The sequence below is a fragment of the Pristis pectinata genome, chromosome 1 (genome assembly GCF_009764475.1).
Source record: "Pristis pectinata isolate sPriPec2 chromosome 1, sPriPec2.1.pri, whole genome shotgun sequence".
In the NCBI taxonomy this organism is placed as follows: Eukaryota; Metazoa; Chordata; class Chondrichthyes; order Rhinopristiformes; family Pristidae; genus Pristis; species Pristis pectinata.
In genome coordinates this window covers 29,189,880-29,203,318 of record NC_067405.1, presented here as the reverse complement: position 1 = coordinate 29,203,318, position 13,439 = coordinate 29,189,880, and the positions used below count along the sequence as shown (strand labels likewise).

The window sequence follows — 13,439 nt, the reverse complement described above, 5'->3', positions numbered from 1 at the left end:
CAACTACAGACTATCAGATTAGTACAGATACATGTTTCCCATTTAACATCGGGAAAGACAATCAGCAATCACATTATCTTTGCCTTTAATGTGAGTTATCATGAGATCAAACTCTTGCAAAATTAAACTCCAGTTTAACAGCCTTCTGTTCTTGTTTTTGACTCGGCTCAGAAACACCAATGGGTTATGATCTGTTTGCACAGTCAATGGTTTCTGAGCAGTGCAAACATATACACTGAAATGTTGCAAGGCTAAAACAAGCGACAGTAATTCTTTCTCTATGGTGGAATAATTCTTTTGATGCTCATTAAATTTCTTTTAAAAGTAAGCTACAGGATGGTCAATATCATCAAGGTCACCCTTCTGCAACAACACAGCTCCTGCAGCTTCATCACTGGCATCTACTGCTAATGAAAATGGCTTTTCAAAGTCAGGTGTTTTGAGCACAGGATGGTAGCATAAAATGGCTTTCAGCTTCTCAAATGCTTCTTGACAAGAATCTGTCCAAACAAACTTTACTCCCTTCTTCAGAAGATTAGTTAGGGGAAGAGCAATATCAGCAAAGTTTTTACAAAATTTTCGATAATATCCAACCATTCCCAAAAATCTTCTAACAGTCCTCGTACCTGTGGGAATAGGGAACTCAGATATTGCTTGAACTTTTGCCTGAACAGGAGCTTGCTTGCCTTGACCTACAACATAACCAAGATACGTCACAGTGGCATGGCCAAATTCACTTTTAGCCAAGTTAACTGTAAGGTTAGCCTTGGAAAGTCTTTCAAACAACCTTTCTAACGCAGAGATGTGATCCTCCCATGTATCATTCCCAGTCACTAAGTCGTCAATGTAGGCATCTGTATGTTTTAACCCATGAATCACTGAATTAATCATTCTTTGAAATGTTGCCGGAGCATTTTTCATTCCAAATGGCAAAACATTGTATTCATACAATCCAGAAGGGGTTACAAAGGCTGAAATTTCCCTTCCTCTATCTGTTAATGGAACACACCAGTACCCTTTTAATAGGTCAATCTTTGTAAGAAATTTTGCCTTTCCCACTCTATCTATGCAATCATCCACCCTAGGAATAGGGTAAGCATCTGACTTTGTTACAGCATTCACTTTCCTGTAATCTGTGCAAAATCTAACAGTTCCATCAGGTTTAGGTACAATAACACAGGGCGAACTCCAGTTTGAAGTAGAATGTCTAATAATATCATTTTCCAACATGTATTTTATTTCCTGATCAACAAGTTTACTTTTTTCTACATTCATTCGATATGGGTGTTGTTTGATTGGTTTTGCATCCCCAACATCAACATCATGGGTAATTATCGATGTTCTGTTTGGAACATCTGGGAACAGATTTTTAAATTTTAAAATTAATTCTCTCATCTGTTGTTTTTGTGAAACTTGTAAATGGTCCAACTTCGTTTCAAGGTTCTCCATGATATTTTGGTTTTTTAGTTTCGATGGAACAATATTTGGTCTAAATTGGCCTTCCTCAACATCAACATCAGGCATTCTAGAAACAACCTTTACACCATCCACCAAGGCCACAACTGAATCCCTCTCATAATAAGGTTTCAGCATGTTTACATGACAGAGTTGTGTTTTCTTGAGTCTATCTGGTGTTTTGATTATATATGTTAGATCAGTCACTCGAGATTCAATAACATAGGGTCCAGAAAAACGAGATTGCGAGGGATTATTTTGGCTAGGGAAAAATACCAACACCTTTTGCCCCACTGCGAATGTCCTAGGCCGAGCACGTCTATCAAAATATGTCTTCATTCTTATCTGGCTTGTTTTCAAATTCTCTCTTGCTAGCTGGCAGACTCTTTCCAACCAAGTTTTAAATTTTTTTGGACATGGGGAGGTCTCCATTTCCTCATTAACACTCCATTTTTGACATAATATCCAATTGGCACTTTTTCAATCTCCTCACATGAGAGAGCTTTTTCTTTCAATTCTGTCAACTCAGGGTCCTTTGTCTGTTCCACCATAAAATCCTTCCTCGACAAAGACAAATCTTTAAATTCAGGCTCACTATAAGGATGTTGATCCTCCAGTGAAAACAAAAGTCTCAGATAAGGCATCATAATTTTCTTCCTGTTTAGGACTGTCACAAGGAACTACATCAGACTGCACCGTACTGTCTGTCTTGGCTAATTCTCTAGCTCTAGCTCGAGTCACCGCACATGATGGGTAAACATCTGGATCATTCTCAGACTCATCAATCCTTGGTTTGGTTGTTAACCGTACCACAGGAACAATTTCTCCATCTGCAAGGTCATTTCCCAATAACAAAGAAACTCCTTCCACTGGCAACCTAGGTCTTATCCCTATCTCGACTGGTCCTTCTACGAACTTTGACTTTAAAATCACCCTGTGAAAAGGGACAGACATGGTCTCACCTGTAACGCCTCGTACTAGATTTACTTCACCAGTGTCACTTTCTTCACCAAAATTTAAAACACTGTCCAGCAAGAGAGATTGACTAGCCCCAGTATCTCTAAGAATTTTCACTGGCACCTGGGGTGACCCATCATTCAGTGAAACAAAACCCTCGGATACATACAAACGGAATTCTTTTCTCACCTCCTCCAACTTTTCCACTTTTACCTCTTGCAAGGACTGATCTTTAACAGCATCTCCTAAACCTTTTTGATTTTTAATTGCCTGAAAGCAAGCATTGGGCACAGCTTCCTTTCTTTTCTTCAAAAGGGCACAATTAGATATCACGTGGCCAGGTTTCCTACAGTAATAACAAGTACGCTCAACAGATTTCTCCAGCCCTGGCTTCTTTTCATCTTTTCCTTTTTGGTTACCTCCTAATTTAATCTCCGGTTTACCTGGATTGTCTTTGTAACTCTTTTGAAAGGTTTTAGGTTGTCCCCATTTGGATTTATGGGTTAAAGCATAATCATCTGCCAACCTAGCAGTTTCTTGTAAAGTTTCCACTGCCTTTTCATTTAAATATGTTGTTAATTCAGCTGGAACACATCTTTTAAAGTCTTCCACCAGTATCAATTCTGTCAATTTATCATAATCCCCATCTACATTTTTAGCCAGGCACCATCGTTCAAAACATATTCTCTTTCCATTGGCAAATTCCATATAAGTCTGATCTGCAGATTTCCTCAAGTCTCTGAATTTTTGTCTATAAGCTTCAGGTACCAATTCATAGGCCTTCAATATAGCTTGTTTTACCTTGGTATAATCAGCTGCATCCTCAGCAGACAAAGCAGAATAAGCTTTTTGAGCTTTACCTTTAATCACACTCTGTACCATAAGAGCCCATCCTTTCCTTGGCCAGTTTGAACTCTCAGCAACCTTTTCAAAATGTTGGAAATACTGATCAACCTGATCTTCTTCAAACGGAGGGACTAATCGAACCTCCCTGCTGGCTGAAAAACCATCTTCAGAATCAGATTCCAAACTCCTACGCTTCATTTGTAACTCATGCTGCCTGTTTTTCCTTCTCCTCACTATCCAGCTCCATCCTCTTCAATTCCATCTGCTTCATTGCTAGATCAGCCTCTATCTTCATCTGAGTTAGCTTTTGTTCGGCCTCTATCTTTAACTGGGTCTGTTCTCGTTCGGCCTCTAATCTCTTTTGCTCTTGTTCAGCTTCTAATCTCTTTTGTTCTCGTTCAGCCTCTATTTTTAACTGGGTTTGTTCTCGTTCAGCCTCTATCTTTGCCAGCTGCACCTGTGCCTCAGAAATTGCTATTTCACTGCCAGGAAACTGTTTTAACACTTCCTTCTCAAACACCTTCTTTTCCACATAATGGCCAGCTATCAGTCTCTGAATATCTGCCTTTCTCATAGACTGCTTTACTTCTGTAAGGTTTAACCTTGTAGCAATCTTTATCAGATCATCCTTTTTCGCCACCTCCAATCCCTTTTGGGTTGGTGACTCCAAAAATGCCTTAATATCCATTGCTGCTGGTTTCCACACACACAAGCCAATTAAAAAGAATTTATCAGACCTCCCTCAAAAATCTTTGGATTGAATCCCGAACAAATCTTGTCAATCTGGGGAACGATCCCAGATGACACTCGTTAATCTTTGGATTGGATCCCGGACGGATCTCGTTAACCTTGGGAACTATCCCGGACAAACCCCCAATTTTGTCACGAACCAGCAACAAAAGAAACACACTGAGCATGATTTAGTGTTAAAAACTATTTTATTAATCACTACTTATGATAATACGTAAAATAAAAGTAAAAATGTTAGTATGTTAGAATTCAAAAATGTTAAACCTCGAACGTTAACCCCAAAACTAAACTCGTCGTGTGTGTGTGTGTGTGACAAAGTCCAAAACTCCCAGTTCCTGAATGGTTCTTAAAGTTCAGTTCCGCAAGCCATAAGGTGAAACATGAGCAAGGGCTTCTTCAACAACCACCGTTGTCTGAAGATAAGATGTAGATGTAGAAAAACAGAGAGAGAGTACATACGAAATCCAAATGTTCCACGATGGAACCCAAACGACACTTCAGTGTTTACTCGGTAGTGACTTCCTCACCCCGAAAAGCATCCGAACCGTGGTCGTCCACACACAAATACCTGTTTCCTTCTACAGGTCAGCAACAAAGTGAACTCCACCGGATTACTTCCAACTTCCATACATGGATTTCAGTGGCAAACAGTTATTGTTTCTCATCCATCGATAGAGAAAACAAGCAGGCTGGTGTCTCTCTCTCTTCTCTCTCTCTCCTTCCTCTTCTTCTTACTTCTTCAACAACGTCATTACGTCCTTTATCTTCTATTGACGTAAGCACGCCCCACACACACATACACACACACTCTCTATCTTAAAGGGACTTTCACTGAGTCCGTAACATCTCTGAATTGCTTCCAATACGTTAATATCCTTCCTTAAAGAGACCAGTACTATCGACAGTACTCTTGAAGTGGTCTCGCTGAAGCCCTTTACAACTGAAGCATAATCTCTCTACTTTTGTATTTAATTCCTTTCGCAATAAATAACATTGTTGGCTTTCCTAATTACTTGCTATTCTACATACCAACCTTTTGGGAATCATCCCGGGTTACCCAGATCCCTCTGCATCTCAGAGCTGTGCAATCTTTCACCATTTAGATAAGATGCTGCTTCATTTTTCCTGCCAAAAGGGGAAATATTACATTTTCCAATATTGTGTTCCATTTGTCAGATCTTTACCTACTCAACCTATCTATATCCTCTCATAACCTCTTGTATCCTATTTATAATTTATTTTCCTACACCTTTGTGTCATCAGCAAATGGATGGTAGTGTGAAGTTCTGTGCTTTCACTGTGTATATGAAGCAAACTCACTACCAAAAATTATGTCTAGACTAAATAAGTTTTTAATGATGTGTTAATTACCACCACTCATTCTTTTGTGTACTGAGAGTCTCATTTCCTCCGGTTTTTAAAAATTGGAGGTTTTTTGCATAATATTCTTTTTTACTTTGGATTTAGAGGGGGGGGGGAGAAAACAATGTCCTACATTAATAAAAAAAAAATCTACCTCTCCCATGGTATCAGTGCATCCCCTCCCTCTCAATTTCATTTTCGGAGCTTGATTTAATGTTGTATTTGCCATTTCTAAATCGTATTTTCCTTGTATGTAACACATGCTGTTAATTTCAAATACCTCAGCATGGTTGGTTATATAAAATAAAACGCACTTGCTTATCCTGTTTTCTCTGGTCTGTGATCTTTTGCAGAGGCCCAGTGTCATTTCCACAGAGCATAGTATCAAATTAGAAGGAACGCAGGAGTAGGCCATTCTGCCCCTCAAACCTGCCCTGTCCAGCCATTCAATATGATCATGGCTGATCCACACTGGCCTCAACTCCTCTTCTGTGCCATTTTCCCATAATCCTTAATTCCTCAATCTTTCAAATATTTCTCTCTCCATCTTAAATATATCTAATGGTCTGGCCTCCACCACCCTTGCAGATTCGCTAGCCTCTGACAGAAGAGAAGGGACAAGAAGGACCAGTTAGTTAACATCACCATTTGTTAACTGATACCGGGAAGTCTGGGGCTCTTGCTCACTTCTGGCAGAACTACTTATTCCTCTTTATATTAAATAAAATTCTGTTTAGGCTAAAGTTATTCATTTGTTTTTATAGCTTTCTATACTGTTTGTAATTGTAGAACATGTTTGTAACTGGAGAATGCACTCCCCACTTATTTTAAACCTGCCTCTTTGACCAAAGTGTTCCTTAATTTGTAGCTTAGTAACACATTGTTTGATACTACTCCTGAAGCACCATAGGCATCGTTATAAATTGTAAAGCTACCACATGAATTTATTGTATTTATTTCAACTTCATTAATTCTGGTGGTGCTTTGACAATTAATCTGACTTGTTCTTCCAGTTGACTTCACAACATCCATATGCTGAAGTATATATTGGGAAACCTCACGTCTGGACTGTTAACATTGATGATCCTGTAGAGGTTGAGCATGCAGTGAAGGCTATTCTTAATCAGAAGGTAAACTTAACTTTGAAATATAAACCTGAATATGCAATATCTTTGGTGTTGATTGAGAATGGTTGGACAGGACAAGAAAACCATTATTTTATGATGATACTTAAAAACAGTAAAACTGAGCAACTGCACATATTGGTTATTACTGGAATCTGGAGAAACTGTCCTGTGAGAAGAGATTAAGCAGAATGTGCCCTTACTCTTTAGCATTTAGGTGATTGAGAGCTGATGTCGTTGAAGCATACAGAATTCTGATGGACCTTGATAGGGTAGATGCATGATGTTATTTTTCCTTGGCCAGGTGATGGATCAGTCTCAAAATAAATGGTCATCCATTCAGGAAGAAATTCGTGCTCTTAGAATTTTGTGATTCTTTGGAATTCTCTGCTCAGGAGGGCTAGGAAGGTACAGCTCCTAAGTATATTCAAGACCCACCAATAGATTTTTGGGTTTCAGAGAATCACAGGATATGGTGTTAGTAAAGGAAAGTGCCACTGAGATATAAGGTAGGCTTTGCTATTGAATGGTGAATGAAGAAGGCACATGGGGCCAAAGGCCTATTCCTAGTTCTATTTCTTGTGATCTTATGTGGTCAGAGCCAAATATCTAGTGAAGTGGAAGACAGGAACATCAAATACTTGAATGTTACCAGCCAAAACAAATACCTTTTGGACAATAATTATTCAACAAATGTAAGATTTGAAGAGGACATGGTAGGCTACAAAGAGATATTGATATGTTAAGTCAGCAAAGATCTGGCAAATGAAGCACAATGTTGGAAATTGTCTAATATTTAAATAATGTGAGTTTGCAAAGCTTTAAGATGCAGATGGATCCTGGTGTCCTAGTGCATGATTCACCAAAGGGTAGTATACTAGCACAGCCAGTAATTAGGAAAGTGTGCATTATTTATTACATGGAAAATTAAACACAAAAGAGGTGAGGTTATGTTTGTTATATAAGACACTGGCACTTGAGAAGGTGCCACAAAGGAGGCTGGTGCCTAACTTAAAAGTCCATGGTATCAGGAAGTGTGTCAGAATGAGTTGTCTCATTTAAAACAGTTGGAATTAAATGGGTTCTTTTTGGACTGGAAGGAGGTGACTAGAGTACCTCAAGCATCAGTTCTTGGCCCACAATTGACTCTTTATATTAATGATCTGGAGGAAGGAACAGTATGTATGGTTTCTGAATTTGCCAATGATACAAAAATAGGTGGAAAGGGATGCTGTGATACTGTGATTCTGCAAAGGGATATAGATTGAGTGGACAACAGACTGGCTAATGGAGTTTAACATGGTGAAGTGCGAAGTCATGCACTTCACGAAAAGAAATCAAGAGGCATTATTATCTAAATGGAGAGTGACTGCAAGTGAATGAAGTACAGAGAGATCTAGGTGTTCTAATGGCATGAATCGCAAAAAACTAACTGGCAGGTCCAACAAGTAGTTAAGCAAATGGCATTTTGGCCTTCATTGCAAAAGGTTGGGAGGTTTTGTTGCAAGTGTATAGGGTGTTGGTGAGGCTTCACCTGGAATACTGTACACAGTTTTGGTCCCCTTGCCTTTGTTTAAAAAAAACATTGGAGGCAGTACAAAGGAGGCTCACCAGGCTGATTCCTGAGATGAGAGGGTTGTCCTCCAAAGAAACTAAATAGTTTAGGCTTGTATTCCTTGGAGTTTAGAAGAATGAGCGAAGACCTTATTCAAACATATAAAAACCTAAGGAAGCTTGACGGTAGATGTTAGCATTAGTGGAAGAGTTTGGAACAAGGGGACATAGTTTTAAATGTCCCTTGTAGGTATGTCGAAATTTCTTCTAGCAGATAGTGATGAATCTCTGAAATTCTCTGCCCCAGTGGGTGATGGATGCTGGATCATTAGAAGTACTTACATTGAAGATGGATAAATATTTGATAGATCAGTGAATGGAAGAATACGGAGAATTGGCACAGAAGAAAAGCTGAGGCTAGCATAGGTCACCCATGATCATATTAAATAGTGGGGCAGGTTTGAAGGGCCTATTCCTGCTCTTATTTTCTTGTGTTCTTCTGATGTGATCCCATCTGGAGATGTATGTACAGTATTGGTGTCTTTATTTAAGGAAGATTTAAGTGCAGGGCAAGTTTTTCCAGACTGATACCAGGAATGGGCATATTGTCTTATGGAGAAAGATTGGACAAGCTAGGCTTGCACCTGCTAGAATTTAGAGTCAATAGGGTCTTGACAGGGTGGATGTGGAGAGGATGTCTCCTTTCATTGGAGAATCTAGAAATGGGAATCATTAAAAAAAAATTGAGGTCACCCACTTAAGACGTTAGAGAAATTTTGTTTCCATTGCTGTTTGAATAGTTCCGAAGACTCATACAGTCATGGAATATTTTAGAAGTGGGGGCAGAAGGATTCTTGATAAACAAGTGTGAATGGTTACCACAACTCTGTAGGAATGCAGAATTGAGATCATAGTCAAATTAGCTGTGAATTTACTGAATGGCATACTGGGCTCAAGATACTGAATAACCTGCTCCTGCATGTATGCTCTTAAATGTATGGCATCAGTCATGTTTGTCTTGCCATTCACATGTCACATAAAATGGTTAACAATATTGGGAAACAGTATTGCAGGAACAAACTAAGCAATTGAGATATTATGAAAGGCTAAGGGAAGAATTCAAGTTAAAGTAAGAAATATACATTTCAGTACATGGACAGCTGAGAAGAGCGTGATAGAATACAAAGGGATTAGGAAGGAGCCAAAAACAGTTAGGAAGGCAAGGGGGATCCGTGAAGTTAAGTTGTCAAAGATCACAAAGGTAAAGTATTATGTGCATAATTTAAAAAAAAGTATTGAAGTGAGAATAGGTCCATTGAGGCAAAGATTGGTAAACAGTGGGTGGCATTAGGGTGATGGTAGAAATATTAATTTGTTATTTCACTACACCATATGAATAGTGAATTGGGTGCATTTAAAATAGAAAAAGGGGATATATTAAATTAATCAAATGCAGAGGCTAAAGCCCTAGGCCTAGATTGATTTGTATAACTGTATTTAAAAAGAGAAATAGAACTTGTTCTGGGGATTATAGACCAATCTGCTTAAAGTCAGTGATAAGGAAATAATGGAATTCCAACCAAATGAGAGAATAGAAGAACATAAACCCAAAAAAAGATAGCATGGATTCAGAAGAGAAAATCTTGACTGAATTGTTTTGAAGATGTAGCACAGATGATGTAATGCAGAACATTTTCAAAAGCCCTTTATTTAGATACCCCTTAATGCACTAATGAATAATAAATGTAGTGTTGGGGGAATATTAGATTGGATTTGCAGAATGAATTTGTAGCACCTGGTTTTGAGACAAAGCAGAGAGTGAGTTGTTGTTCGCATTGATAGGAGGTTGGGTAGTGGTGTTTCACAGGGATCATTGCTGGGACCACTGCTGTTCTCAATTTGCATTAATTGGACTTTGGAATCAAAAACACAATTTATAAATCTGCAGATGATTCCAAAATAGATTGCTCTGTCTATACTGAGGACAGATTAGAGGAGAACAATAATAAACCTGCAGATTGGCAAATGAAGTTCAGCCCATCCAAATGCAAGGTAATATGTTTTGGTAGAAAAAAATAGAGCCTATTGCTTGGAAGATGTGGTTCTAGATGAGGTGGAAGTTCCTAGGATACTCATAGGAGTGCAAATACATTGAAATCATCTTGTTAGCTATAGCACAACTGTTAGTGATTTAAAAAGAAAAAAGACATGTAATGGAGTTTATTTCTGGAGAATTGAAAAGTAGGGAAATATGCTGAACGTGTGGAATCCTTTTGCTTAGTTTGCCATGCAAAAAAGCTATCGACACTGGAAACGTTGGAAAGATTTACAAGGATGATATCAGAAATGCAAGGGTACACAATAGAAAGAGATGAATAGAGTGAGACTCTTGAGAGAAGAAAAGAGGCTGAGAGGGTCTTCAAACTTCTGAAGGTTTTTGATAGAATTGATACAGAGAATGCTTCCACTTGCAGAGAAGAGCATACTTAAAGACCACCATTATAAGATTGTCACCATGAGATCCAGGAGGGAATTTGGAAGAAATTTCTTCATCCAAGTTGTGGGGTGAATGGGAACTAATTATAGGAAGTGATTGAACCAAAAAAGTGCAGATTTAAGAGGAGGCTAGACAAGTAAATGATGGAGAAAGAAATGGAGGGTTGTACTGATAGATGACGGGAGGAGGCTGAAATGCGGCATAAGCAATGGTGTGGACTGTTTGTATCAAGTGGTTTATGTTGCCAGATATCATAATTCAAGTTAAACCTTCTTACATCAACTCTAAACAAATTTTTATAGTTCTCTGTAGTGTTTGCATTGCTGGAACAAATTCCATTAATTAAGTATAAACAGTGCAGGGTTCCCCTGTCGCCATTCCCTTTAGCAACAAGTATACCCCTTTGGATACTGGGGGTGGGGGGCGTGACCTTTCTGGGCAGTGCAACAGCAGACAGGTTAGTGACACTGAGACTGGCTTTGAGGCTTAGTGGGTAAGGGAGAAGTCAGGCAGGGACTGGCTGCTTAATGTTCCAAGGTTTCAATGTTCTCAGATTGGGAGGGAGGTAAAATAGGGCGAAGAGTTGCATTACTCGTCGGGAACAATATCACACCTGCACTCAAGGGAGGAAGTGGAGGGCTCATCAACTGAGTCTGTATGGGTAGAACTCATAAGAAAAGTGCCTTCACTCTGATGGGTTTATACTATAGACCCCGAAATAGCCACCAGGACATCGAGGAGCAGATATGCAGGCAGGTTATGGAAAGGAGCAAAACAGGGTTATCATTGTGGGTGACCAACTTCCCCAACATAGACTGGGAACTCCTTAGTGCAAAAGGTTTAGATGGGGCAGAATTTGTTAGGTGTGTCCAAGAAGGTTTCTTGAAGCAGTATTTAGATAGTCCAGCAAGAGGGGAGGCTATACTGGGTCTTGCACTGGGGAATGAGCCTGGCCAGTTGACTCACCTTTCAGTGGGTAAATGCTTGGGAAACAATGATCACAATTCCTTAAGCTTTAAAATGGCTATGAATAAGGAAAGTATTAACTTGGAGGGCAAATTGAGGGCATCAGACAGGAGCTAGGGAGAGTTAATTGGGAAGAGTTCTTTTTGGATAATCCACGCCTGACCTGGAGGTTGTTTAAAGACCAGCTGCACAGAGTTCAGGACCAGTGAGGGAAGGACAAGGATGGGAAAGATGACAAGGGGCAGTTAATTTAGTCAAGAAGAATGAGGAAGCAGATGTAAGGCTGAGGAAGCTGGAATCAAACACTATGCTCGAGGATGATATAGGAGCAGAAGGGAACTCGAAGGGACTTGGGAGAGCTAGAAGGGGTCATGAAAAATTCTTGGCGAATAGGATTAAAGAGAATCCCAAGGCATTCTGCATGTGCATCAAGAGCAAGAGGATAACTAGGGAGAGGGTAAAGGAGGGGATTTGTGCTTAGAGGCAGAGGATGTGGGTGAGATCCTAAATGAGTACTTGGCATTGGTATTTACTGAGGAGAAGGATGGGGAGGATAGTGAGATCAGAGTGGAGCATGCCAAGATGCTAGGGCATTTCAAGACTTGGAAAGAGGTAGTATCAGGTCTCTTGAGAAACATTAAGGTGGACAAGTCCTCAGGGCCTGATGGCATATACCCTAGGTTATTGAGAGAGATGAGATTGCTGGGACCTTGACCAAGATCTTTATCTTCGCTAGCCACAGGTGTGCTGGAGGACTGGCAGATGTTGTTCCTTTGTTCAAGAAGGGAAATGAGGATAATCCTGGAATTATAGACTGGTGAGTCAGTGGTAGGGAAACTAATGGAGAAAATTCTTAGGGAAAGGACTTATGAGCATTTGGAGAAGCATGGTCTAATTAGGGACAGTCAACATGGCTTTGTGTGGGGCAGGTCATGTCTGAGTTTTTTGAGGAGGTGACAAAGGTGACTGTAGTTGGAGCAGTGGATGTTGTATACGTGGATTTTTAATAAAGCATTCAACAAAATAGAGGGCTATGGCTAAGCCTAGTAATTTCTAGGGTAGGGACATGTTCGGCGCAGCTTTGTGGGATGAAGGGCCTGAATTGTGCTGTAATTGTTCTATGTTCTAAGGTTCCCCCATGGTAGGCTCATCCAGAAAATTAGGATGAATGAGATCCATGGTGACTTGGCTGATTGGATCCACAATTGGCTTGCCCATAGAAGACAAGGTAATGGTGAATGGGTCTTATTCTGGATGGAGGACTGTGACTAATGGTGTTCTGCAGGGATCTGTACTGGGACCTCTGTTTGTCATGTATATAAATGACTTGGTTGAAAATGTGGTAGGGTTGATGGGTAAGTTTGCAAACGACACAAAGAATTGTGGATTGCATAGAAGATTACCGAAGGATACAGCAGGATATAGATCAATTGCAGATATGAGCAGAGAAGTGACAGATGAAGTTTAATCTGGGCAACTGAGTTGCTGCACTTTGGGAGATCCAACATAAAGGGAGAGTGCACAGTTAATGGCAGGATCCTTAAGAGTTGATGAACAGAGGGATCAAAATCCAGGTACATGGCTCCCTAACAGTGGTCACAGGTTGATAGGGTGGTAAAGAGGGTATAGGGCATGTTTGCTTTCATTTATAATGTCATTGAGTTCAAGAGCCAGGAGTTTATATTACAGCGTTATAAAACTCTGATTGGACCACACTTAGAGTATTGTGTTCAGTTCTGGTCACGTCATTACAGGAAGGGTGTAGAGGATGCAGGGAGAGGGTTTACCAGGATGCTGCCTGGTTTGGAGGACACGCTATGAGCAGAGGTTGAACAAACTGGGCCTGTTTTCTTTTGAGCGGCAGAGGAGGAGAGATTTGATAGAAGATTATAAAATTATGCAAGGCACAGATAGACAGCCAGTATATT

At 39.8% G+C, this 13,439-nt stretch overlaps 1 protein-coding gene across 5 annotated transcripts in view; it reads left to right on the top strand.

Annotated features, from left to right (window-relative positions):
- Nucleotides 1-13,439, top strand: part of mgat5 (alpha-1,6-mannosylglycoprotein 6-beta-N-acetylglucosaminyltransferase) — a 117,010-nt gene that overhangs the window by 91,837 nt on the left and 11,734 nt on the right. For all 5 annotated transcript variants that reach the window (XM_052033299.1, XM_052033210.1, XM_052033372.1 and 2 more), the window contains one exon: nucleotides 6,384-6,500. In XM_052033299.1, coding sequence (XP_051889259.1) covers nucleotides 6,384-6,500 — 117 coding nt within the window. The remainder of the gene's footprint in view (nucleotides 1-6,383; nucleotides 6,501-13,439) is intronic.